Source organism: Hyaena hyaena, unplaced genomic scaffold (assembly GCF_003009895.1).
Source record: "Hyaena hyaena isolate Hyena2069 unplaced genomic scaffold, ASM300989v1 scaffold_289, whole genome shotgun sequence".
NCBI classification, from domain to species: Eukaryota; Metazoa; Chordata; class Mammalia; order Carnivora; family Hyaenidae; genus Hyaena; species Hyaena hyaena.
The window spans coordinates 392,880-420,744 of NW_024080920.1; the positions used below are offsets into that span (position 1 = coordinate 392,880).

At 42.9% G+C, this 27,865-nt stretch overlaps 2 protein-coding genes across 6 annotated transcripts in view; one reads left to right on the forward strand and one right to left on the reverse strand.

Moving 5' to 3' along the window:
• The window catches only part of DNAI1 (dynein axonemal intermediate chain 1), a 60,809-nt gene extending 36,408 nt beyond the window's left edge, over positions 1-24,401 (reverse strand). Inside the window, exons 1-4 of the mRNA XM_039247087.1 lie at positions 24,211-24,401; positions 2,869-2,901; positions 873-971; positions 620-700 (exon numbers count right to left, since the gene is read on the reverse strand). Coding sequence (XP_039103018.1) covers positions 620-700; positions 873-971; positions 2,869-2,901; positions 24,211-24,240 — 243 coding nt within the window. The 5' untranslated portion in view covers positions 24,241-24,401. The remainder of the gene's footprint in view (positions 1-619; positions 701-872; positions 972-2,868; positions 2,902-24,210) is intronic.
• A 301-nt stretch (positions 24,402-24,702) lies between these two features.
• Positions 24,703-27,865, forward strand: part of FAM219A (family with sequence similarity 219 member A) — a 57,676-nt gene continuing 54,513 nt past the window's right edge. For 4 of the 5 annotated variants that reach the window (XM_039247103.1, XM_039247104.1, XM_039247106.1 and 1 more), the window contains exon 1: positions 24,703-25,065. In XM_039247103.1, coding sequence (XP_039103034.1) covers positions 25,006-25,065 — 60 coding nt within the window. In that variant the 5' untranslated portion in view covers positions 24,703-25,005. The remainder of the gene's footprint in view (positions 25,066-27,865) is intronic. The other variant, XM_039247105.1, reaches the window with a different exon arrangement.

Consider the following 27,865-nt stretch of genomic DNA (forward strand, 5'->3'; position numbering starts at 1 on the left):
GGGGGGGGAGGGAGGATGGGCATGGAGGAGGGCACTTGTGGGGATGAGCACTGGGTGTTATATGGAAACCAATTTGACAATAAACTATTTGTAAAAAAAAAAAAAAAAAAAAAGAGTTAAGCACTCAACCAATTAAGCCATCCAGGCACCCAGAAAATAATTTACTAACAGGGTCTGACATGTAATAAGTACCTAATAAGATTTCAAGGAGATTCATTACAAAATTTTTTAAATCTCTGGAAAATTCCATGTAAAATTTCAAGGTTCCAGCCAAAGACCAGAGTTTAAAGGTGATCTCTCTAGGGGCACCTAGGTGGCTCAGTCGGTTAAGCGTCCGACTTCGGCTCAGGTCATGATCTCACGGTTCAGTGGGTTCGAGCCCCACGTCGGGCTCTGCTGACAGCTAGCTCAGAGCCTGGAGCCTGTTTCAGTTTCTGTGTCTCCCTCTCTCTCTGACCCTCCCCTGCTCACACTGTCTATCTCTCTTAGAAATACATAAAAACAATTGAAAAAATAAAAGTGATCTCTCTAATAGCAGAGAGGCTTTTGGAATGTAGCAAGTCACTGCCAAACCAAGGAGCACCTAGAGGCCCCTACCTACCCCTGGGGGATCACTTACTTTGAAGCTGTACCTGACGATGTTCTGGGGTGCATGTGGGTTGTTGGCTGTCAGAATGCGGGTGAACTCCTCCTTTAGCTCCTAAGGGAGAGAAATACCAAAGGCCAGCACCTCTTCTGAGATTTGGGAGGATTCCTCAGAGTGTCAGCAGACATCTCACACCCAGCTTCTGTGCAGGCTCTTGATCAGTACTATGAAAGAACACATCTCAGAGGGCGGAGGAGGTGGAAGGGGCAGGATGCTGCTCACTCACTGCGTCAGTCAACTCCAGCTGGTCAGGAGGTCTAACTGTGGCTTTGGACTGGGCCCATTCATCTGCTCCTTCTCCCACTTCAGTCCCTGAATCTTCATCCTGGACAACAATGAGGATCAGCAAGCAGTGCTACAGGAAGCCCCTTCATTGACAAATTCTACCAGAAGCCAAGCTCTGCCCCTGATATGTAGAATACAAAATGCACAACAGACCACTCATGGAAGAGTCCAAAGGAACAGCTTAAGCCACAGTTCTCATTGCCTGGAAGATCTTGGTCATGTCGGCCTTGGGGGTCAGGGCTTATCTGGAATATTGTAGTGGGCCTTCAGAGCCAGTAGTGAGACCAGAAGTGGCCCCTCCCTACTTTCTCCCACACAGTCTGGAACCTAATGGTCAGGATCAGCTTCCAAAGGCAGGGCTTTATGCAAAATGAAAAAACACCCAGCTGTTCTTTAAGATGCTTCAGCTCTGATTCATATTTTATCTTCCAATTTGCCACCTTATGTTTATTCTTACAGCAATACTCTCAGTACTTGGTAACTTTAAGCCTCACAGTCTCATGAGATCCTTAGAACAAAAAAATCAAGGACTAGAAGTTTTTTCTTTCCCTAATAGACAGTTAAGTATCTTGCCAAACTGGCCGATGACATATTAAAAAAACTCACTGTTATTAGCAAATATATGCAAAATAAAAGAAGGCAATTTTTCACTATAAAACTGTTGAAAACTAAAACAACAACTATAAAAACCCAAAACAAAGAGACCCCTCAACCAAATGAACCTAATCCAGTGGCGGTGACATTGTGGGAAAATTGGTACCCATAAATTAGTGCAACTTTTCTATAGAGCAATTTGGAAATATCTACCAAAAACCTAACAAGCATTTACACTCTATGACTGAAGTTTCTATGTATAGGACTTTATGTTAAAGAAATAACCAAGGACATGCCCAGAGATTTAAATGCATGAATGTTTGCTGGAGAATTGATCATAATAGTGAAAAAGAAAACATCTAAGTGCCCAACAGTGGGGCATGGTTGAACAAATTACAGTATAGCCTTAAGGAACATATGGTAAAATATTGTACAGTAATTTTAAATGATGCTATAAAAGTATGTTTATTGGCAATGGAAAGTACTCTACATATATTATGTAAAAAGCGGATTATAAAATAACTTACAGTTTGATTCCATTAAAAACAGGGGCGCCTGGGTGGCTCAGTTGGTTGTGTCCAGCTCTTGACTTTGGCTCAGGTCATGATCTCATGGTTTGTGAGTTTGAGCCCTACATTGGGCTCTGCACTGACAGTGTAGAGCCTGCTTGAGATTTTCTCTCTTTCCCTCTCTCTTCCCCTCCCCTGCTTGTGCTCTTTTTCTCTCTCAAAATAAATAAAGTTAAAAATGAATAAATACAGGGGCGCCTGGGTGGCTTAGTCGGTTGAGCGTCCGACTTTCGCTTAGGTCATGATCTCGCGGTTCGTGGGTTCAAGCCCCGCGTCCAGCTCTGTGCTGACTGCCAGCTCAGAGCCTGGAGCCTATTTCAGAGTCTTTCACTCCCTCTCTCTCTGACCCTCCGCTGCTCACGCTGTCTCTCTCTCTCTTTCTCCCAAAAAGAAATTAAAATATTTTTAAAAAATGAATAAATACATATAATTTTTATATACGCACAGAAATATCTGAGAGAGTATAAAACATCATGTGTTAACTAAGAGGTTTCCCGTAATGGTGAGTTTAAGGGTGATTTAAAAAAAAAAAATAGGCTTCATACCCAGCACAGAACCCAACACAGGCCCTGAATTCATGATCCTGAGATCAAGACTTGGGCTGAGATCAAGACTCGGCTGCTTAACTGACTGAGCCACCCAGGTGCCCCTAAGAGTGATTTTAATGGTCTTTTTGCTCATTTGAATTTTCTAAAAAACATACAGCTAATATTTTCAACAAAAAACAATGCTGTTAGCTTCTTGCTGAGAGCCTGCAATGGGCTCAGCACTTACTCTCTTCCTGGCTCCTCTGCCTATGCTGATGCTCTGAAAGAAAGAACAGAAACAAGAGGTAAGTCCTAGGCAAATCCTTGTGGGAATATCAGAAACAGTATTACAGGGAGGCTTCTCCTCAGAGATCTCGAAGACAATGGACACTAAGCTTCCCCAAGTCTTAAAAACAGTCCTCTCAGTGGTAACATGTGCTTCTTACCCCAGCAAAGGAGGCTCTGTATCTGAGGCAACCCCATTCCAGCATCAGTGCCACTGACCCATGAAAAGCAACCAGATAACTTAGCACTGGGCATTTCTTATTTGCAACTAGTTCCACAAACATTTTCAAGAAGCATATTCTAAGTGTTCATCTCTGTACTATGCATTAAGGAGATTTTGAGGTCAGATTATATTCATAAACACTTGTTTGGGATTAATATAAGCTCTTTATAAAGAGGTATTTTGTTTTGTACACTGCTGAGAATATAGTAAGTGTTCAGATACTTATTGAATAAATGAAGGAATCTCATCAAACCCATTAGTGATCATGATGCTGAGAAAGACGTTTTTCCTCTTTGGGCCTCAGTTTCCTTGTCAGTAAAATGCATAGGATTGGATGTGATGACCTGCCAGCTCTAACACAGTAAAGTTTTATGTTCCCAAGAGCAGCACACTCTGTTCAGCTTGATAAATATTTACTGAGCATTTATTTGTGTGTCAGGAACACACCTAAGTGGTAGGACACATACGAAGAGAGATGAAGTCCCTACTCCAGTTTGCTCAGGGTCCATGGAGGACAGAGGAGTGTAAGCTGTTCATCATTTACACTCACTCACTCACTCGCTCACTCACTCACTCACTCACTCACCCTCTCATTCAGGGTTCCTTTGAAAGCCTCCTCTGCACCAGCAACAGGGATATGTGTGCCCAGGGTGCTAGCGGAATACAGAGACACCTACTGAGCACAAGAAAGGCTTCCAGAGGTGGCTGTTTCCCAGCTGGGTATCAAGGAACAAAGAACCCAGCTGGGTTGTCTAAATGGAGAAAATATTTTTCAGAAGAAGAAACAGCATATACAAAGGCAAGAGAAGAACAGTGACAGAGCCAGTAATATGTTCCAACAAACAAACAAAAACCCTGCAATATATATATCAAGCAAAAGGGAGCTCAGTGGAGGCCAGAAATGTGACAGAAGGGCTCTTGGAAGAAGCAGGTTTAAGGTATTGAAAGAAACGCCATGGCAACATGGTGGCAGTACAGCACATTGGACAGAGACCTCTGCTCCCAGCTCTCACAGGCCACCTGTGTGTTCTTGGGGAAGTCTCTTGGGCCTCAGTTTCCCAAATACAAAGTTGAGAGAGTTAGACTAGATGGGCTCTTACAGCTCTTACATAATATAGTCTATGGGAGAGGATTTGATGATGGAGGGGAGGAAACGGTTCCAGGGAGAGGGAAAAGCATGTCTCAGCTTGGGATAGGATTGGATTGTTGCTGGTAGAGCAGGAAGCAGGATTCAGATCTCTGCCAGGTTGCCAGGATTTCCAGTGATGGAACCCTTCTCTGAGGCTAAGCTGCATGAGCCAGAAAGCTACTTTTTTTTTTTTTTTTTGAGGCACCTCTGATCCCCAAGGTAACAAGATGGAAGTGTCACAACTCCAACAGCTTTTTGGCCCACAACAGAGCACTGGAGGGCCAATCCCAACCCAAAGTGCCAGCCTTAAATAGAAAATGAGATCCAGTTACCACTGCCCCCCATAAATATGTCTGTAAAACATTTATCTGGCAATAAAAGAACTGACAAGGCAATTTGAGTGTAATTGTTTTTGGCAGTTGGAAATATTTCAATTAACACACTATAAAAGCCACACTACAATAAATGCAAAACAGGCCAATGAAATCAGCTGCAGCCCTGACTTCCCAACCATGGCAAAGGAGATTGAATGTCAGGCTGCCACTTTGGGGCCTTGGTCTTCCAAAAGGAGAACTTGAGACAGACAAGCCTGAATTCCTGGAAAGCTTTTGATGGTTCCTCCCAGAAGCCATCAAACCACAGAAGAACAAAGCTCAAACTCCCTCCCCTGGCTCTCAGAACTTTATCATCTGGCCCCACGTCTCCATTCCCCACATCCTGCTTTCCAACCCTTTGCATGCTAGCATTTTGAGATGCAACCCAGAAAGGATACCCACATTTCCAGAAAGGATACCTGAGCACGGCCTGTGCCTTCCCACCTCTGCACCTTTGCTTTTTTTTTTTTTTTTCAAATTAATTAATTTATTTTTAAGTAACCTCTACACCCAACATGGAGCTCAAACTCATGACCCTGAGATCAAGAGTTGTATGCTGATCCAGCGGAGCCAACCAGGTGCCCTTGCACCTTTGCTTTTTACTGTTCCTCCTGCCAGAAACACCATCTTCCCTTTCCCTCTTACTGCTCCCACTATCTCTGCCTAACAAACCCCTACCCAACTAATGTCTGCTAGTCCTTTATCTAACCCTGACATATTATCACTTTTCTCCTAACTCCCTCTACTCTTCCAGTCCTCACTTTGAGCGGCTGTTATGAGATGAAGGATGAGCTGTATCTTCAAACAGATACTCTTGTTATCTTTGGGTTTTGGTCTGCAAAAGGGAATAGTATTATGAAAAGAAATATAATACTGCAGTACACATTAGAGGCAGCTTGGACATTTTGTCAAAGGAGGTCTACCATTCTTATACTATTGACCAAAAAATATCCTCTACTTTTGGATAGGTCATTCTATCTGGCTGAGGGAGGATGTCTGTGGAAGAGTGATACAGAAAGAGGAAACATTCCACCCCCCACCCCGCCCCACAGCCCAGACCACATGGCAGTCAAATTAGCCCTGATGATCAATAGGATAACAGATGTCTCAGTCTGAACTCCTTCATAATAGATCATTCTTCTTTTCTCATTATTATAGATTTTAGTATGAGCATCTTGAGGAAAGAAACTGGTAAAAAAAATCACCTCCCTAGTGAGTACTTCTCATTTCTCTTTCATAATGAGGGCTCCCTTGCTCTGTCTTGAAACTTCTCCACCTTCATTTCCATGTTACCTCTCCAGTAATTCCTTCTTAAAATCCTTGACCAGGAATATATGCTTGACACCCCCCCCCCACCGTCTTCTTATTATACACACTCCTCTTGGGTGTTCTTATCTCCACCCACAGCTTCATCTTCCACCTTATGATGAGGTTCAAATCTATTTCTTTTTTCTTTTTTAAATGTTTTATTTATTTCTAGGAGAGAGAGAGAGAGAGAGACAGCGTGAGCAGGGGAGGGTCAGAGAGAGAGGGAGACACAGAATATGAAACAGGCTCCAGGCTCTGAACTGGCAGTCAGCACAGAGCCAGACGCGGGGCTAGAACCCACGAACCGAGAGATCATGACCAAAGCGAAAGTCGGAAGCTTAACCGACTAAGCCACCCAGGCGCCCCTATTTCTTTTTTTAAAAGAATTTTATTTTTTGAGTAATCTCTATTTCCAATGTGAGGCTTGAACTCACAACCCCAAGATCAAGAGTCACATGCTCTACTGATTGAGCCAGCCAGGTAACCCAAAGTTCAAATATATTTCTGTAGCTTAGACTTCACAGAACCCCATGTTCAAATTGATAACACAGTACTCAAACTTAGTATGTTTTTTAAAAATTTTTTTTTAATGTTTTATTCATTTCTAGGAGAGAGAGAGACAGCGTGAGCAGGGGAGGGTCAGAGAGAGAGGGAGTCACAGACTGAAACAGGCTCCAGGCTCTGAGCTGGCAGTCAGCACAGAGCCTGACGCGGGGCTTGAACCCACGAACCGTGAGATCATGACCCGAGCGAAAGTCGGACGCTTAACCGACTAAGCCACCCAGGCGCCCCTCAAACTTAGTATGTTTAAAAACCAACCTCATTATGTTTTTTTCCACCCCAATCATTATATTCTTTTTCTGTACCAAATTTCCATTTCTTCTGGTATTTCCTATCCCACTCAAGTGCATCCTCATCCACTCAGTCACACAGGTTGGAAATTGGAAGCCATCAAAGATGCCTGCCTTTCCCTCTCTCCCATTAGCATCATGTTTCAAAGTCTAACAATTCTTTCTCTTCAGTATCTTTCATAACTGCCCTCTTCATTTACACCTCCCTTAATTCAGGCCCTTACTATCTTTTGCCTAACTACATTTGATTTCTCTGACTACAGCTTCTCTTCACTCTAATAATTATATCATTTCATCATTCTCAGCTATTGAACATTTACTCTGGGCTAGTCATTTACTAAGCGATTTATATGCATTATCTCATTTAACATTCAGACCACCTTACCAGGTAAGAGCTATCATTATTCTGTTTTACAGATGAGGACACTGAGGATTAGAGAGATCAAGCAACTGACTCAAAGGTGATCAGAATTTGAACCCAAACTAATCACTATCTATAAGTGATCTTTCTGAAACATTAATCTGATCACATCACTCTCCTGTTTTAAAGACTCCACGGACTCCTCCTCAACAGCCATGAGATAAATCTCACACTCTAACACAGCATCCACATCATCCCCTATTCTTTTCCTCCCACAGATATGGGAGGGTGATTTGAAAATGAAAATTCCGGGGTGCCTGGGGGTCTCAGCTGGCTAGGCATCCGACTTCGGCTCAGGTCATGATCTCGCAGTTTATGAGTTTGAGCCCCATGTCGGGCTCTGTGCTGATAGCTCAGAGCCTGGAGCTTGCTTCAGATTCTGTGTCTCCCTCTTTCTCTGCCCCTCCTCCACTCACACTCTGTCTCTGTCTCTCAAGAATAAATAAACACTAAAAATTTTAAAAAAAGAAAATGAAAATTCTAGTTAAGGTAACATGATTATTATGATCACTTACTGGGCATTTACCTGAACTTAGATCTGTTTTGGTACATGGCTCCCTGAAAAGTATAAGCAACCCATTTGTCCCTGAGCATATTTTAGGGGTAAGGAGATAAAAAATATTTTTAAACTGTTCCCTGTCATGAAGATGTAAGACTTATAAAACAGGTACATGATCAGATATACTCATGGGGCTCAAATAGGGGCTCTGAAGTCAACCATACCTTGGTTTGAGTACCCACTCTGCCACTTGCTAGTTCTATGACTTTAGGCAGGTTACTTGTCTTCTCTAAACCTTAGTATCCTTATCCTTAAACTGGGCATAATGACATCTTCTCAATCATAGGCTTGTTATGGGGATTAAATGAGTCAATGAACATAAAATGCATAGTGTGGTGCTTAGCCAGAGTTTATGCTCAATTAATGATAGTAAGCAGCATTATATTCCCATTTATAGACCCTGCTCTGCACTCAGCCACACAGAATCTGTGTGGCCCTTGCTTACTAGGAAGCACCTACCCTAGGGACTAGAGTCTTCAGCAGCTCACATTTCCACCAAAGAGTTCAATGCTGAAACATATTTGTTCCTGGAAAGAGGGGCTCTTCAAAGCCTGCAAACCCACAGATGCAGCATCCTCCTTCCTGGAGCCCAGGAGACTTCGTTTACCATTTCAGTTGTCTTGGTCCTTATTTTAAAACTCACTAACAGGTTTCCATTAAGCTAAATTGAAACTAAATACCTCACCAGCTTGCAGTTTCCATTTTTAAAAGGGTAAAAGCTCTTAGTCTCAAGGGAACAGTAATTCACCAACAAATCTTCCTCTGGCTACACTGACTACATTTTAAATCTCTGAGCCTAGTGCAGTGTCTAATGCACACAGAAGGCACTAAATAAGTGTAGTTGAAAGAAATCTCAAAATTTTGAAACACTAGAGGTGAAGGGTAATAGATATTACCATACACTATTGAGGGAGTGCCAACTGATGCAAATTTTTTATAAGGCTATGTGGCAATACCTGCCAAAATTTTAAATGCAAATACCCCTCAACTCAGCAACTACACTTTTATGAATTTTTCCTGTAGAAGTACTCATACACATGCATAAGATGTTAAAATTGCTCACTGAAGCATTATTTATAATATTTTTAATGGAAAAGACCTAGATATTCATTTGTAGGGGCCTAGTTAAATAAATTATGGTATAGCCATTCAATAAGATAATATGCATATTTTTAAAAGAATGAGATAAACATTTATGTACTGTTATGGAAAGCTCTCCAAGGTATGTTGTTAAATAAAAAAGCAAGCTACAAGAATAGATGACCCATCTGCTTACTTTAAGAATATGTATATATGTGTATTTGCATATACATACAAAATTTCTGGAAGAATATATAGACTCTGTTGATAGCAGTTTGGTTTTGGGAATGTGACTGGAGAATTGTGGGGAAGGGGACCAATACTGTTACTGTATACTCATTCTCATGGTTTTAATATTTTTAATGTGAATGTGCATTACTTTTATAATTTAATGTGCTAATTAAGAATTTTTCAAATCAGGGGCACCAGGGTGGCTCAATAAGTTGAGCCTCTGATTCTTGATTTTGGCTCAGGTCATGATCTCACTGTTCATGGGATCAAGCCCTGCATTGAGCTCTGTGCTGACAGCATAGAGCCTGCTTGGGATTCTCCCTCTCCCTCTCTCTATGCTTTCTCCCATTCATGCTGTCTCTCTCTCAAAAATAAGTAAACATTTAAAAAAGAATTTTTAAAATCAACAAAGTACAGTTAAAGAGGTTTTTCTTTGCTATTAGTGCAGTGTAAGTTAGTACAGTGTTCTGGATGCAGAAAAAGGGTCTATGGGATCAGGATGGTGCCTCCCTGGAAGCCTATGGGACCCTTGCCAGATAAGGCTAAAGAAGGCAAGAAAGGTAGCCTGAAGCTACCTGAAGTAGCTGAAGCTCTAGAGTACACCTTGGCTAGTTTCCTGACTCAGCCATGAACTATATGTGTGACCTTGAGCAAAGTATTTAGTCTCTAATCTTCATTTTCTTATCTTTAAGGTAGAGAAAAATATTAGTGGTCTCCTCAGAGTTGCTCAGAGGATAAAATAAAACAATGCATGAAGAGCATCTAACTCAGAGCCTAGCACTCAGTAAACCAAGTAACAGTGGCAGTGTAGACTTTGTGATTGTCACTATTTTATTATTCTATCATGGTCTGCTATGCATGGCAATTGAGTCCCATTCTGAGGGCATTTATTGAACAATTGAAAAGTGTGTTATCTGGGCTCCAAGAGGTCCTTATCAGAAAGGAGCCTATATGGGGCACTTGGGTGGCTCAGTTGGTTAGGTGTCTGACTTCGGCTCAGGTCATGATCTCACGGTTTGTGGGCTTGAGCCCCGCATCGAGCTCTGTGCTGAACACTTGCTCAGAGCCTGGAGCCTACTTCAGATTCTGTGTCTCCTTCTCTCTCTGCCCCTCCTCTGCCCACACTCTGTCTCACTCTGTCTCTCAAAAATAAATAAATGTAAAAATTAAAAAAAGAAATGAGCCTATAACCCTGAAAGTGTCACAGAGGGATGACAATAAAAACACCTTCTGTTTATATAACATCTTTCAGTTTACTAAACACTTTTGAGTACATCATCTCATTTGACCCTTAAACTAATCTTTTGTGGATGGATGTTAAATTTTGTCCTTTTTTTCCCCCTGAATCTATTGAGATGTCATTATATGCTATTTCCCCTTTGTTCTGATTTTGTTTGTTTGTTTTAAATTTTTTAAGTTTATTTCTTTTTGAGAGAGAGACAGAGAGAGTGAGCAGGGGAGGGGCAGAGAGAGAGAGGGAGAGAATCCCAAGCAGGCTCCATGCTGGTAGCATGGAGCCCAATGTGGGGCTCAAACTCACAAACCATGAAATCATGACCTGAGCTGAAACCAAGAGCCATCCAGGCGCCCCTGTTTTTTTTTTTTTTTTTTAATGTTTATTTATTTTTGAGAGAGAAAGAGACAGAGCATGAGCAGGGAAGGGACACAGAGAGAGAAAAACACAGAATCTGAAGCAGGTTCCAGGCTCCAAGCTGCCAGCACGAGGGGCTTGAACTCATGAACTGTGAGATCATGACCTGAGCCAAAGTCAGACACTTAGCCAACCGAGCCACCCAGGCACCCTGTTCCATTAATGTGAAGAAATACTTTGATTTATTTTTTACTGTTGAGCTAACTTTGCATTATTGGGATAAACTCCACTTGACCTATTATTCTTTTTATATATTGCTGAAACAGGTTTGTTAATATTTTATCGGAGTTTTTACATTTATGTTCATAAGGGATATTGGTCTGTCATTTTCTTTTCTTGAAGTAACTTTGATTTTGATATCAGAGTTATTCTGGCATAATCAAATGAGTTGGGGTTTGTTCTCTTCTCCATTTTCTGTAATAGTTTGTATAAGATTCATGTTCTTTATACCTTGCATATTTGATATAATTCATCAATGAAACCAGTAATAACCTTCCTCATGGGAAGGTTTTAAGTTAAGGTATAGAGTTTTCATATTTTCCTTTTCTTCTTGTGTCAAGGTAAACTGTGTTTTTCAAGAAATTTGTCCATTCCATCTAAATTGTTGATTTATTGCCATAAAGTTGTGATATTATTTCCTAATTACCCTTTTTAATGTCTGTAGGATCAGTAATGATTTCTCATGTTCCATTCCTGATGTTGGTTGTTGTGATTTCTTTTTTTTTTTTTTTTTAAAGTTAATATATATTTTTGAGAGAGAGAAAGAGCACAAGTGGGGTAGGGACAGAGACAGAGAGAAAGAGAGAGACTCCCAAGTAGGCTCTGTGCTGATGCTGGATCCCACAAACCGTGAGATCACAGCCTGAGCCAAAATCAAGAGTTGGATGCCTCATGGACTGAGCCACCCAGGCACCCCTGTTGTGATTTCTTTTAATCTTGATGTGGCCTGCTAGATTTTGTAAACCTTTTTCGAAGAATGTACTTCTGGCATTGTTAATTTTCTCTCTTGTTTTTCTTATTGTTTCTATGAAACATTGAGTTTAAAATTTTCCTTTCATTCCCTAAAACAGACATTTAAAACTATGTACTTCCATTATGCACTTTAGAAACACCCCAAAATTTGTGATGCCATATTTTCATTACCATTCAATTAAAAATGTTTACTAATTTCCCTTGTGCTTTTTCTTTTCTTTTCTTTCTTTCTTTTTTATTGAAATATAGTTGACACACAATATTACATTAGTTTTAGGTGTACAACATAGTGATTTGGCAAATTTATACATTATGCTATGCTCACTACAAGTGCAGCTACTGTCTGCCCTTGTGCTTCTTTTTACTACCTTTATTTAGAAGTGTGCCTTAATTCCTAAATATTTGGATATTTTAAAGACATTGCTATTTATTTTTAATTTAATTCCATTTTGTTCGAACTATTCCTAGTATGCTGAGATTCTTTCTCTCATGGATGGATGTTGAATTTGAATTGAATTAAAATCTGTAAAATTTTAATCTTTTGATATGTCTTGGGACTTAACTTTTATGTCCCAGCATATGGTCTATTTTTGTGAACATTCTGCAGTTCTTGGGTGTAATTTTCATTCTACAGTTCTTGGCTGTAGTGTTCTATAAATGTTAATTAGGTCAACTTGGTTAACAAAAATCTTCTATATCTTTCAGTTACTGACAAGTATTAAAGACAAGTATTAAAATCAACTGTCTTTGTGTATTTTTCTTTTTTTTCTTTTTAAAAAAAATTTTTTTTTTAATGTTTTATTTATTTCTAGGAGAGAGAGAGAGACAGTATGAGCAGGGGAGGATCAGAGAGAGAGGGAGTCACAGACTGAAACAGGCTCCAGGCTCTGAGCTGGCAGTCAGCACAGAGCCTGACGCGGGGCTCAAACCCGTGAACCGCGAGATCATGACCCAAGCGAAAGTCGGACGCCCAACCGACTAAGCCACCGAGGCGCCCCTGTGTATTTTTCTTTCTCCCTTTACCTCTGTCAGTTTTTGATTCATATATCTTGAACTTTTTAAAAACTTTTTTTAATGTTTATTTATTTTGAGAGAGAGAGAGTGTGTGCGTTCATGTGTGCATATGCATGTGCACAAGCCAGGGAGGGGCAGAGAGAGAATTCCAAGCAGGATCCACATCGTCAGCACAGAGTTCTACATAGGGCTCCATCTGTTGAACTGTGAGATCATGCCCTGAGCCAAAACTAAGAGTGGACTGCTTAACCAACTGAAACACCCAGGTGCCCCAATGAGGGATTGGAATTTCATCATTAATTTTTTAAGAAACTTTCATTTATTTATTTTTGAGAGAAGGGGGGAGGGGGAAGGGCAGAGAGAGAATCTTAAGAGGCTCCATGCTGTCAACATAGAACCTGCTGCAGGGCTCCATCTCATGAACTGTGAGATCATGACCTGAGCTGAAATCAAGAGTCCCATGGTCAACCAACTAAGCTACACAGGAGACCCCTTTTCCTAGAGAGAGAGAGCACACACTCAAGAAGAGTGGAGAGGGAGAGGGGGAGAGAGAAAGAGAGAGAGAGAGAGAGAGAGAGAATCTTAAGCAGGCTTCACACTCAGCACAGAGCTTGGCTCAGGGCTTGATCCCTGGGATCATGACCTGAGTCAAAATCAAAAGTCTCACACTCAACCAACTGAGCCACCCAGGCGCCTCCATATATCTTGAACTTCTATTAATAGGTGCATACACATTTGTGATTTTAAGACTCTTGAATTGACCATTTATCATTATGAAATGTCCCTACTTATCTTTGGGAATACTCCTTATTTTTGAAGCCCATTTATTCCTGCTGATACTAGAGCCACACAACTTTCTTATGATTGACATTTGCTGGGATCATTTTTTATACTCTATTATTTTCAACCTTTCTATGTCTTTGTGTTTAAACTGTATCTCTTGGGGCACCTGTGTAGCTTAGTTGGTTAAGCAACTGACTCTTGATTTTGGCTCAACGTCATGACCTCACAGTTCATGAGATGGAGCCCTGTACTGACAGCACAGAGTCTGCTTGGGTTCTCTCTCTTCCTTTCTCTGGCTCTCTCTCTCTCTCAAAATAAATAAATAAACTTAAAAAAAATAAACTGTATCTGAATCTCTTATAGGTAGCATATAGTTGCGTCTTGCCTTTAATTAATAAACTGCATTTTAATTAAAGTAAAAGTAAAGTATGGTTGTCTTAGTATGTTTCTCTTCATTTTCTATTTTTTTTCCATCTTCTTTTGTTCCTCTGTTCAACTTCTGCCTTCTTTTGTGTTAACTGAATTTTTTTAGTATTTCATTTTATTTTCTCTATTGGCTTTTTAGTTATGCCTTTTTGTATTACTTTTTAGTGGTTACTCTAAGGTTTATAATACACATTCTAGATATATCATAGTCTACCAAGAATAATTCATATACCACTTCATATTTCAAAGTGTAATAACCCTGTAACGTCTTAATTCCACTTACCACCACCACCTCGGATCTTTTGGCCTATTGTTGTCACATATTTTATTTTTATATATGTTATAAGTCCCACCTTATAATGGTATTATTTTTGCTTTAAACTGCCACATATGTCTTTTTAAGAAAATAAATAGAAGGAAAAAGATCTAGTATTTCATCTTTAGCCACATATTTATCCTTCTAGTACTTTTTGGTCCTTCCCAGAGATAGAGCTTCTATCAAATATAATTTTTCATTTAGCCTGCAAAACTTCCTTTTGTACTTCTTACAGTGAAGGTCTGCTAACGACAAATTCTCTCAGCTTTAGTTTATCTTAAGATGTATTTATTTTACCTTATTTGAGGGATATTTTTTGCTAGATGTAGAATTCTGGATTGACAGAATTTTCTTTCAGTGCTTTTAATATGTTGTTACATTGTCTTCTGACCTCCACTGTTAACAGTGAGAAGTCAGCCATAATCATATCATTATTCTCCTGTATGCAATGTGTCATTTTATTCTGGCTACTTTCAAGATTTTATTTTATCTTTGGTTTTCAGTATTAAAAAAATTTTTTTTATGTCTTTATTTTGAGAGACATAGAGCAAGCAGGGGAGGGTCAGAGACAGAGGGAGACACAGAATCTGAAGCAGGCTCCAGGCTCTGAGCTGTCAGCACAGAGCCCGACGTGGGGCTGGAACCCACAGACTATGAGGTCATGACCTGAGCTGAAGTCGGATGCTTAACCAACTGAGCCACCCAGGCTCCCCAGGTTTTCAGTATTTTGACTATGAGAGACTTACAGTTTTCTTTGTATTTATCCTGTTTGGGGCTCACTGAACTTCTGATAATACTATATGTTTCCACCAAATTTAGGAGATTTTGACCATTATATCTTCAAATATTTCCCTCCTCTTCTATTTCCTTCTGGGGTTCCAATAATATACATGTTTCAAATACACATTTGACATATTCCCAGAGGTCACTAACGCTCTTGTTTTTTAATCTTATTTCTCTCTGATCTTCAGATTAGATAATTTCAGTGGACTCATCTTCACATTCAGCTGTTAGGCCCATATTTATTTTTCTATTGTTTCCATTTTTCTGCTTAGATTCCCCATCCTTTAAGTCAATATTTTCTGTAAGTGCATAAATATATTTATAACAGCTGCTTTAAAGTCATTGTCTGCTACTTCTGTCATCTGGGTTATCTCACTGGTATCAGCACACTCTCCTTTGGGATCTACCTCCTTGAGCCATTGTTAAGAAAATGTTCCCAGCCAGAGAGCAAGGATAAACACATGACTCATGCTGGGTGCTTTCCTTCCCCCAGGAATCACTGTCCTGAGGGAAAGCAGCATATATTGTGTCCAGAATTATAGCTGTTTACAGTGGGAAGGCAAGTTCTGTATGGATTATTCCAACATGGCTAGAATATAAGTCCCCTATACTAAGGTCTTTAAAAGTTATAGTGTGCTGCATTTTAAAACTCATTGCAGAAATGGGATGTTTAAAACACACACACACACAACAACAACCCTAAAGTAAAGGCTTTTGTAAAGGACAGAACTTTTTGTAATGTAAATATCAGCTCTGAATGGAGGCACTGGGTTGGAAGAAATCGGAAGCCCTTCCTGCACAATGTATGAGAAAGAGATTTTTCAGAAACAATGTAGAAGTCACTTTGGAGTAAAGCAGGTTATACCTTTCACTCCTTGTAAGGGAAACTGCCCTGCTCATAGCTTTGGCTGCTTGGAAAGTCATCAGGATCTTGTCCCTCCCTGATACAGTCTAGGGTGAACAGATAAGCTAGGGTCAATCAAATTCCTTCTCCAAGATTTGAACTGGGAATACCTCGAGAAACAGTGGTTGGATAGAGATAGTGATGAAGGTGGTGTGAGTCAGAGAGAGGCCAAAGTGACATAATGAGTTGGAAACACACTAAAGTTATGAAGGAGCAGAAACCATGGAAAAGTTTGCTGATTAGGAAATGAAAATAGGGAATGAAACACAGATGCTAAGAGAAGTAGAGAGACCATGAGAGATATGAGAAAGTAATTAGTACTTACATCTGTTTCAGAACCAATAGTTTTCCAATTCTGATGCTAGGCTACTTATGTATTTATAATATGCACCCACAATCCCCCACAAATACCCTTTACTCCTTCAGCCACCTTCCCTTTACTTGAGGTAACTTAAGTGAGCCTCTCTTCTTTGCAATTTATTTATTTATTTATTTATTTTTAATGTTTTATTTATTTCTGAGAGAGAGAGAGAGAGAGAGGCAGAGTGAGCAGGGGAGGGTCAGAGAGAGAGGGAGATACAGAATCTGAAGCAGGCTCCAGTGTCTGAGCTAGATGTCAGCACAGAGCCTGATGCGGGGCTCGAACCCACGAACCGTCTGATCATGACCTGAGCCAAAGTTGGATGCTTAACTGACTGAGCCCCCCAGGCGCCCCTCTTCTTTGTGATTTAAAGAGCTTAACTGAAATTTGTGTGCCTTAGAGTTTGCCAGGCCCATAAAGAGCAGAAGTAGGAAAGCATTAGGTATTCCAGGCCAAGGAAACAAAATCATTAACAAAAAGCAGAGGGTTGGAACCATGTGTCTGTCTAGGGATTTGCAGATTTTTTTTATCCACTTATATTCTAATTTGTTCCACAGCAAAATTTGAGGCTGACTATATGACACATGGAAAAAAACAAATAAATGAGAAAATGAATGTGAGTTAAAGATAAAAGTAGAAAAAAAAAAAACCCTTAACATCAGGAGTAGGGTCTCTACATAATTAACAGAATTAAGACTGCTGCTTTGACAAAGACAAAGTCATGAGCCATGTCTGCTGCAGCCCCAGAAAGAAAAGTTAGCATTCAGGTTGTTGAACCTTTCCATTATTCGTTTATTTTCTCATCAACTAATCTATGCAGTCATTAGTCATTCATCCAGTATTTATTAAGCATCTATTATGTACCAGATCCTAAGATGACAGCTAAAGAAAAACCAAGGTGGAGTTGGTCCTACCTCCAAGAGTTCTCAAATCTAGGAGGTGAGATAAACAGAAGATGTAAACCCAAGATATAAACCCAAGAATCCAGTGGCTCCACTAGTAAGACAGTGTTCTAAGACATAAAACAGTGAAAAAGTTTGATCAACAGCTGTGTCCTTTACTTGCCTCTTCCATACAACTCTGTCTCAGTGAAAGAGAAGACTGAATACTCCATTCAAATCCCTAACTGGCAGAAAACAATTTCATGTCACTTGCTCACAGCTGGAGCCAGAGAATCAAAATTACTCTTCAGCCATCAGCTTGCAGGCTGCAAATCCCAGGGATAAGCACAAGAGCCCTCTGCCATTGTTATTCGAGTACCTGGCATGTACTGAGTACTAACAATATGCTAGGTTCCACAGTAAACAGGGGAGGAGACTAAGTTCTAGCCACAAATGCTAACAGCTGTTTTGTAATCTGATAATTGTGCATGACAAACCTCAGACTGTAACTCTGAAAATAGCATGACTATAATCATAACAAAATGGAACAGCCATTGGCAAAATTTGTTTTCTAGTTATCACTTCCAGAAGGAATTCCATAACACTACTAGAGTTAAAGAGTCAATTCTCTCAACTTCCTGCCACTAAACCTCTAAATTATCATCATCTGCATCCATCCCTTATTCCTCTTTTCCCCTGATACAGTCTCCTGTCCACAAAAGATCCGCTCTCACCTCCTCTTTCCAGAGACTTGGCTCTAGTCAATATGTTATCTGTCTCCTGATCTCCGATCTCTTCTTATCTATGCATGGGTCCCTCCCCTTGGCATTTAACATAGTCAAGTCTTACAGTCATCCCTTTAAAAAATCCTTGTCAATATGGTCTTTACTGTCTTCTTAGTTCCATTCAGTCTGGCTTTTACCTCAGAAATTGTTCTTTCCAAAGTCCCCAGTGACTTCCTAATTATTACATCTAAAGGCTATGTCTAGTTCTTATCTTCATTGACCCCTTAGCAGCATGCAACATTGCTGACTACAAACTCTATAAACACTGTAAATTCACTATAAACACACCCTTCTTAAGGACACCATTCTTCCTTGTTGTCTCCCGTGTACGTTCTTATATGTCTTCTATTCTATGCTGTCTTCTAACTTCTCTGGTCACTTCTTCTTATCCTACATTTTTAACTCTTCTTCCTTTGTTCAAACCTTAAATCATGGTGCTCCTCCTAGAAATCTGTCCTCAACCCCCTAGAATCAGTGTTAGCATACCCTACTACATGCTTTCATAGCACTCTATGCTACTTCACAGCCACATTCTATTATTCACTCAAAAATCATTTATTGATAGGGGCGCCTGGGTGGCTTAGTCGGTTGAGCGCCCGACTTTCGCTTAGATCATGATCTCGTGGTTCGTGGGTTCGAGCCCCGCGTCGGCTCTGTGCTGACTGCCAGCTCAGAGCCTGGAGCCTATTTCGGAGTCTGTGTCTCCCTCTCTCTCTGACCCTCCCCTGCTCACGCTGTCTCTCTCTCTCTCTCTCTCTCCTAGAAATAAATAAAAATATTTTAAAAAATCATTTATTGAGAGCTTCTGATCTGATGGCCACTGTTAGGAACTTGAGAAGAGATGTGAGGAAAAAACATCCACAGGTCCTGCTCAGAGTCTGATGGGAGAGACATACAATAATTAGATAATTACACAAACAAGTGAATAATTACATACTAGGATGCAGGCTAAGGAAGAAAGGATCAAGGGCAATGAGACTACATAATAAAGGAAATAATCCTATGTTCATTAACAGGACAGCAGCATTGGGGCAGGTTGTGCAGATTGATGATTGGGCTGAAATCTTAGGAGCACATGTATGAGAAAGGATTTGATGAATGTTCCAGAGAGAAGGAACAGCACAAAAGTACACCAGTAATAAGGGAAAGTGGCAAAAGTTAAGGCTTAGAGATCTAAGCAGCCCTCAGCCCATATTGGCCTCTGAAGGGTTATCTATAAATTTTTCCCTATCCTAAGAGCAATGGGAACATCATTGAAGGGTTCTGAGCAGCCGATGACATAATCAAATTGATAGGTTTAAAATGTTTATTTATTTTGAGGGAGAGAGAGAGAGTGCCAGCATGAGCAGGAGGGGGGTAGAAAGTGGGGGAGAGAGAGAATCTCAAGCAGGCTCCCTGCTGTCTGTGGGACTCCATCCCATGAACTTTGAGATCATGACCTGAGCTGAAATCAAGAGTCCCATGGTCAAGAGTCAGATGCTTAACGGACTGATCCACCCAAATTGACAGTTTGAAAAAAAAATCACTTGATGTGGTTGTAGAGAATGGATTATAAGGTGTATGAGTGGATGAGGGAAATACCAGTATAAGGCTTTTATAGTACTCTAGGTGAGAGATGATGTAGGCTGAGGTAGGAAGGTGGCAATGAATATGAAAAAAAAAAGTGGTTTGATTTGAGAGGTATTTAGGAGATAAAGAGGTAAAAGATATCTAGCGATATCTAGCACTTGAGGAAGATAAGAGGTATAAGGATGACACTGAGAAAAATGGTCACAAGAGCATAGATGTCTTAGTTTGAACATATAGAAACACAGTAACTGCCCTTAAATTCCGCTCACCTCCTCTTGTCCTTTCTTCTATGGACCCTAGGCCCAGTCACCAGACTCAAAATCTTAGAATCATCTAAGATTCTGTTTTGGCCTTGTATGCATTCTTGCCCATTCTCCCCTACCCTAGTCACCTCTCATCAAGATCCTCAGCTCTAAAAGTACTGTCCCTGAGGGGCCTCTGGAGAGACCATAACATGATCCAAAAATGCAAATACAAGTCCTTTCTTTGGCTCTCACAGGCAAATGATGCAAAGTTCCAGACTGATTTTTTTTTTTTATGGTAACTAACTGAGTTATAAAGAAGTACTAAAATTTGTTAGTCATAAACTAAAATTAGCTTTTAACTGGAGTTCACAGAAGACTCTAATTCAGTTCTCTACTAAGAAGTCTGGCTGCCAGGCAATGTGTGGCAATGCTGCAAAGCTCCTCCTGCACATACACACATTGCAACCAGTTGGAATTCTCAAAATTTTCGGGAAGGACACTTTGTTATTGGGGCATTACCAGTGATGTTTGAACTGGTCATGGTTTATGGTGCCTGATATTCATGCATTTTAATTAGAAATTATGATTCATGGAGCTCTATCACAGTCAGTTTAATATGCAATGGGTTATTTGATTAACCGTATGGAGTAGAGGGATACACCTCTCTGATCTTATACCCTCCCGCCCCCCACTGCCTTGCTGATCCAGGACATGTATAGCAAGCTTCCATCTCAGGAACTTTACTCTTGCTATGCCCTAACTTGGCTAACTTGTTCATTTCCTTCAGATCATTCTTGAATGCCACCTTTGTGAGGCCTTCTGTGACTGCAACGTTTAAATCATAATCTGCTGGTGTCCTGAACTTCCTACTCCATTTCCTTGCTTTATTTTAATCCTTGACACCTATCACCATCTGATAAGCTGTATATTTTACTTATTTGTTTATTGACAATTTACCTCCAACTAAAAGAGAAGCTCCACGAAGCAGGGATTTTTGTTTTGTTTGTTGCTATATCACCAGTGCCTAGAACAGTACCTGGCATATAGTAGATGATCAATAAATAATTGTTGAATGAGAATGAGTATGGCATCAGAATTGTTGACCTCTTAAATCTCTAATACCCACTCTTAAGACATGGGTACATGTGATTCAAATTTGAATCATTCATAGTCCTACTGCCAAAGCAGATATAAACATGAACCCAGAAAAACATGCTTCTACAGTGACATTTTCTTGTTATCACTCCCCACTAGTCTCTTCATTCCAGGCATTCCCCTTCCTATACTTTATTTTAAAAAATTTTCTTAATGTTTTATTTATTTCTGAGAGAGACAGACAGCCTGAGCAGAGGAGGGTCAGAGAGAGAGGGAGACACAGAATCTGAAACAGGCTCCAGGCTCTGAGCTAGCTGTCAGCACAGAGCCCGATGGCAGGGCTGGAACCCACGAACCGTGAGATCATAACCTGAGCTGAAGTCGGACGTTTAACCGGCTGAGCCTCCCAGGCACCCCTCCCCTTCCTATACGTTAAACACACTCAGATAGAAATTTCTAAAGAATAGCTTCAGGCATTCAGAACTCATATGCATTTCATTTTCAGAATTTAATATATTCCAGGCATTGTGCTAGGTTCAGGGGAATCAACGATGAATTAGACAGACATTCTCATTATACTATCACACAGCCTAGGGGGGCTATCACCCTATCCTGCCTCCAAAAAGGGGACTTAATCCCTTATAGAATATGACAGTCAAGCTGAGACCTGATATATGGCTGGAAAATGAAGAAATTCGAGACAGAATGGCATGGAACAGGTGGCAGCAGACAAATGATTATACCAGGCAGGTAGAGGAAACAGCAGTTTCAAAGGCCTAGAGGAGAAGAGTGTGTGGATGTCATTTTCCAGGAAGCGAGGGCAGTTCAGTGTGCTGCAACTATGGAATTTTCACAGAGCAATGGTAGGATCTAAAGTAGGTTTAGTAGCAAAGGCTAGACCTTGCAAGGCTTTGCAGGCCAAACAAAACAAGTTGGACTTTTTGGACTTTATCCTGAGAGCAAGAAGGAGCCACTGAAAGTTCTCATCACTGGAGTGACATGACCAATGGAATTTAAACTCTTCTCTGTCCCCTAACAAGCTCAGTCCTGACCTTCCCTTTCCACTGCAGGCAGCCAAGTCATAGATATATCCTCCCTGAACCTTAGGCTGCTTCAACTTGTATGTCTCTCTTCCTGCCAGCCCTAGGGATGCCATCCTCTCTTATCTTTGTGTGCCTGTGTTCTGTCTCCCCCATTGGACTCAGTTCCCAGAGGAAAGGCACAACTTCTCAAACCTGTCTAGACTGTCCCACACCCAGCTCACCAGTGACCCTGACTGCCCTTCACTGAGACAAGAGAGTGAAGAATACAACTTAGCACAACCCAACCTTTTCTCATGCCCCACTCACCAATATTTACACAATATTGAAACAACTCTTCCCTCTAGGGGGCAGCACTGATGTGTCTATAGCCGGTGTATACACATGTGAGTAGAGGGTTGTTTCCATGTGTACATGTGTATATGGCCAGTTGACCCAGGCTTTTCTGCTTTCTATCTGCTGTCACCTCTCTCTGCTCTCAGTGAAACTAGACTCTAATGTCTCCCCTAATGCGCTGGAGAAACTGACCCCAAGCTTGTTGAAACTCTAAGTGCCAGGAAACACAAATCTCATCTGCAAGTGACAGAGAGCAATGGTTACCTGGGCCTGCAGGGTTGGGGAGAACTGACTGAGATGAGGCACAAGAAAACTTTGAGGGTAGGGGCGCCTGGGTGGCTTAGTCGGTTAAGCGTCCGACTTTCGCTTAGGTCATGATCTCGCGGTTCCTGGGTTCGAGCCCCGCGATGGGCTCTGTGCTGACTGACAGCTCAGAGCCCGGAGCCTGTTTCAGTCTGTGACTCCCTCTCTCTCTGACCCTCCCCTGCTCATGCTGTCTCTCTCTCTCTCTCCTAGAAATAAATAAAACATTTAAAAAATTAAAAAAAAAAAGAAAACTTTGAGGGTAGAGGAAGTGTCTTATATTTCAATTGCGGTGGTGGTTCACAAGTATATAAATTTGTCAAAACTTGTCAACATGTACAACTAAAATTTCCATTGCATTGTTTGTGAACCAGACATCAGTAATGCTGAATTTAAAACAAACTTTATGTAAATTAAGTCAGTAGGCCAAAACACAGTACATGAGCTTCAAAACACAGCTCAACTCCAACATAAAACTAGAGGATGGCCATACAGGAACAGCAGCCTCCTTGTGGTTGCAGAAATCTAAGAAAGATGAGTCCACCTGCTCTGGAAGGACAGGTGAAAGAAGCAAAGTAGCAAAGACTAACATGGAGAAAGCCAGACCAAAATATGTAAAGTAACAAAGAGCATGGACAGAGATTTGCTCTCCAAACCTCAAAATACCTAGATCTGAGTGAGGGAAATTTAGAATAAATAAATGGAAGTCCTGCTTCACAGAGTCAGAAACTGCATATTAGTCTCAAGGTGATAATTCATAAAGGGTTTGGAAAAAGTGAATTCTTCAAGGACTGAGTGACAACCACAGAGGGCTCCTTGAGAAGCTGGGCCTTACCTTACCTTCCAGAGTGATGCTGGGGAGGAAAGCAGAACTCTGTAGTTGGTGGATGAAGGGGCTAACTCTTGGGTATCCAAGTTACCCAAGGGATGACATCTGGCCAGGTGGCAGCAAGGACACAATGTTCACATGGCTGAATGAGTCACAGGAGTGGTCCAGGGGCTCAGAGGAAAGAGAGACATTTGAGGCTCCAGAAATAGTTGGGGGCCAGTGTTTGGTGTGTACAAGTGTGTGAGGAGGGAGTGGGGGGTAAGAATGGGGAAAAAGATCTCTCTCCTCTTCCTCTTTACCTGACCTCTCTTTCCTCACAAGTCTCTCAGCACAGAAAATCTAAGCCAAACTCCTGTACATAATCTGTTCTGTGACTCCTGTACAGTTCTCTTGCATTCCCTCTGTGGGGTCTCAAAGGCTTGTGTCCCCACCTAGCCCAGCGCTGGGCATACAGCAAAGGGTTGGAAAAAGAATTTCTTTGGGACAAGAATGTGAGGGCAACGAGGAAGGTATCAGTGGGAGAGGGGGTGGGAGGTAAGGAGGATGACTGGTCAGGAGGGTCTGTGGTATGAGTGGAGAGAAGGAATGGAATGGTGAGGACAAGGGAAAGGGAAGTAGGAAATAGTGGGTCAGGAGCAGTGTGGGAGAGGAAGCTAGGATTAGAGAGAGAGAGGACAAGGTTAGAGGTCACTGGAAACACAGGCCAGGGGTCACGGGGAGAGAAGGTAAGGGTCAACAGGGAAAGGAAGATGAAGGATCAGTAGAAGTATAATCAGTGGCCATTGACGGCGAAGGTCGGAAGTCATTGGGAGAGGGCGGTTGGGGTGTGTGGTACCTGCTTACGAGGCGGCTGTTTATGGGGCATCTTGGAAGAAGCAGGAAAAATCTCGACACTTGCAACACCTACAAAATGCTCTCTCGCCTGAGGAGTAGGTATTTGTCCCCTCGATCACGCACTGGAAATACGGAGTCTCTCACTTCAATTCCCAGTCGCAGGGGTTCTTTGGGGACAGCAGTCGTTGTGGGTCCCCGCGCCCTTGCACTGTAGAATCGGCTCCTCCCAGACGCGGTTGCCCAGCAACCAACCTTTAGCCAAGGCGCAGGCGCCTCTGACGCCCCCTCCCGGCTCGAGGGAGAGGCGGAGCTGGGCGCGCGGGGAATCTCCGGCTCCACTAAGACCCGCCCCCCTCAGGAATAAAAGGACCCGCGGCAGAGAGCATAAGAAACTCCAGCATGTGGGAGGGGCTGGAGCATCCAGGCACCACCTCCTCATGAATAATGCAAGTCCAGGCGGTGTCCCGGACCCGGAAGTGGAGTTGCCGAGTCACCGCAGTGGCTGAGCTGCTGACAGGAGGCGGCGGCGGAGGAGGAGGCGAGGCAAGACCTGCGGCTCCGCCGGGCCCCAGCTGCGGTAGCTCTAACGCAAGCCCACGGGCCACGCTGGTCTCAGTCAGCCAGCGAACCTCCTGCCCTGCGCCCACCCCTCCATCAGCCCCGACGCCTGCCCGCCCGACTAGTCCCGGGCGGCCTAGTCTGCACCACCCTCCCGGCTGCTGGGGCCGCCGCCCCGCGCGGTCCCGTCGGCGTCCCTGGCCGCGCCCGGTCCTGGGCCCGTTCGCCCGCCGGCACCATGATGGAGGAGATCGACCGGTTCCAGGTGCCCACCGCGCACTCGGAGATGCAGCCGCTGGTGAGGGGGCGGGCGGCGGGCAGGCCAGGACCGGGAGGGGGCGCTGCCCGAGGGGGAGGGAAGGAGGGAATCGGGTTTTGGTGGCTGTGCGGAGGGGGCGCCTTGAGATGGAGCAAAGGGAACCTTGAAATCGCATCGCCGGGGGATGGGGACTTGCAGGACTAGAAAACCGTGGGAGAATGAGCAGGGTGACAGCAGAAAGGCATGTAAGGGCTCAGGGCATAGTCAACAGAGACAGGCCAAGAGAGCAAAGGGAAGGGCCGTCGGATGGAACGTTTGGGGCACAATGGTACACACCGCTAGTGGAGGCCCTTAGCTAGGAAAAGAAGGAAACTGTCATGGGGCACCGCCGCCGGCAGGCCTAGGGGCTGGGATGAGAGGTGAGGAGCCGCTTAGCCTTAGAGGCCTATGATGCTCAGCGCGGGGGAGGGGGCCAGGGAGCAATTAGACTAAAAGGGACTGGAATAGCCTTGCGGAGGAGGAGGGGGTATGCCTGCCAGTTTGCTGGATACGGATGAGAACGCAGGGCCTGGGCCAAGGACCGGTGGGTACGGGGGGTCGGTGCAGGACCCCTGAATAACGTTCTTCTGAGGAGAGCGCAGGCAGTCTAGGCTCGGGGTGCTAGGGCCGGAGTCGTGGAGGAGAGAGCTCGGCGGCGAGGTGGAGAAACAGGGGTGCGGATGAAAGAGCTCAGGAATCGACGGTAGAGGGGGCGGGGTCGCGCTGGAACCGCCTGTGCCCACCCTTTCGATGAGCCCCCAGCATCCTCGGCCTACGTGCTTTGAGTCTTTGCTGGGCGCCCATCCTGCTGCCTGTCCGCGGTCCGGGAGTCTGGGAGGAATGATGTCATCGCTGCCGGCGCGGAGAGGATGGAAGGGGGAGGGCGACGCGAGCGACCAAGGCCAAGCTTAGGGGAGACCAGGCTCGATGACCACCGCTTAGGGGGCTACCTGACTGGCTTGTACGACCGGCGGTGGGCAGTGGGCCGAGAGGCGCCGCGGAGGCCTAGCCAGCTGGTATAGGGAGAGGGGGAAGGGAGGGAGTGCCCCGCTCTGTTCACTTTTCCTTCTCCCTTCCTCCTTGGAGCCTGAGGGGGAGCTGGAAGGAGGCTGGGCTGGCCAGGAACCTGAAGGCGTGGATGCCCTATTCTCTGAGCTCTGCTGGAGTCTAGCAGAGCTCTTTAAAGCTTGAAGATCTGGGCCTCTCTAAGGCTCCTCCTTTTATGTTAGGTGGGGAGATGAGGAATATGTTCCCCCTTTGGGTCCCTATCCCCCTGGCTAACAGATGTGCTTTGTAGCTTCCTGAGTAAGTAACCTGCCCATTACAGCTGACCAGACAGATTTTGGCAGGGACCCGTGACCAACTCTAAGCCACACCTTTTGGGGGATGGTAGAGAGGATCATTAGGAGCCACCTAGCAGGAGATGAGTGGCCTTTTCTCTCCTTTTTGTTACTACTTAGTTCTAGAAGCCCAAACAGAGAAGCTTTACAGAAGTATACAGTATTAAACTGGGGAGAGAGACGCTGATGGACTTTTTTTCCTAGCCTGATGCCATCTTTGGAATATTTGGGGGCCAGAAAATCCTGCTGAGAAGTCTCCCTTGAACTTGAAGAACTTTAGGCTGGTTTTTAAGACAACATTCCTTTCTGGATTATCTTTCCAGCCAACCTGGCTTGTCAAACTAGATGGCCTTTCCAGTTCTAAGCATCTAATCAAGAAACAAAAGGGAGGATGGATGAAATAGGAGGAAAAGGAGTTCCAAGTTAGTCAGGAGAAGAAAACAATGAGTTGGTTTTTGCCTCCCATCTGGGGTTCCTAAGAAGGTAATCAATAGTTGTCCAAGGAAAGGGGGAAAGGAATGAGGTCACAAGGGCTTCTTAGTTATCTTTGTTATTGCCTGAAATTCTTAATGATAGTTTGAGTAAATAGTGTCCTCCCAGAAAACTCCTGAAGTGCTCTGATCTGTGTGACTCTGGATTAAAAGTGCTTATGCAAGGAGGCACTCATCAGAAAATTTGTGGTTGCCTTCAGACCTTTTTCTGTGTCCTGTAGATTTCTGCCTCTTGACCTCTATTTCCAGGCTGAAGTCTAGGGGATCCCCAGAACTCTTTAAATGCTCTGTGCATTATTGAGACTAGCAGACTCATGTGTAGCATTTCTGAAAGAGCCTTCATTTCAGGGCATAAGGAGTCAAAATGTTATACCACAGAAGAGAAGAGCAAAGTGGCTCTTTAGAGGTATTTAGGTAGACCATAAGAACTAGAGTCCCAGGCTCAGACTCAACTGTGACCTATTTTATTTCTTGCCATTATTTATTGACACCTCTAGGAAGTCTCTCTTCTCTGGATTCCGTTTTTTCATTTATGAACTGAAGACAAACCATCTCTTTAAAATTTAAGCAATAGCTCTTCACTCTGTCTTCTAAGGAATATCATAGGGAGTTGATATCACTGATTTAGCTAATTCATTCACCAAATATTTGTGTAGAATCTGCTGTGTTCCAGATCTTACACTAGGTATTGGGGACACGGTGGTTAGCAACACAGATACAGTTTGGCAGAATTTTATTGTTCATACTTACTCCTTCAGTGTGGGCCTGCCCCTCTGAGGGCAGAGCAGGGGCTGTCTCCTTTAGCCTTAATGGAAACAAGGCAAAATGCAGGTATCAGCATCATTGCTCCTTTCTGGACCAAGCTGTTCTGATAGAGGCCTTGTCACAGGGACTCCATCATTAAATAACCCTTCCTCACCCATAGCGGTGGAAAGAATCCAGAAAGCATTCCTTACTTGAAAAGCTCTT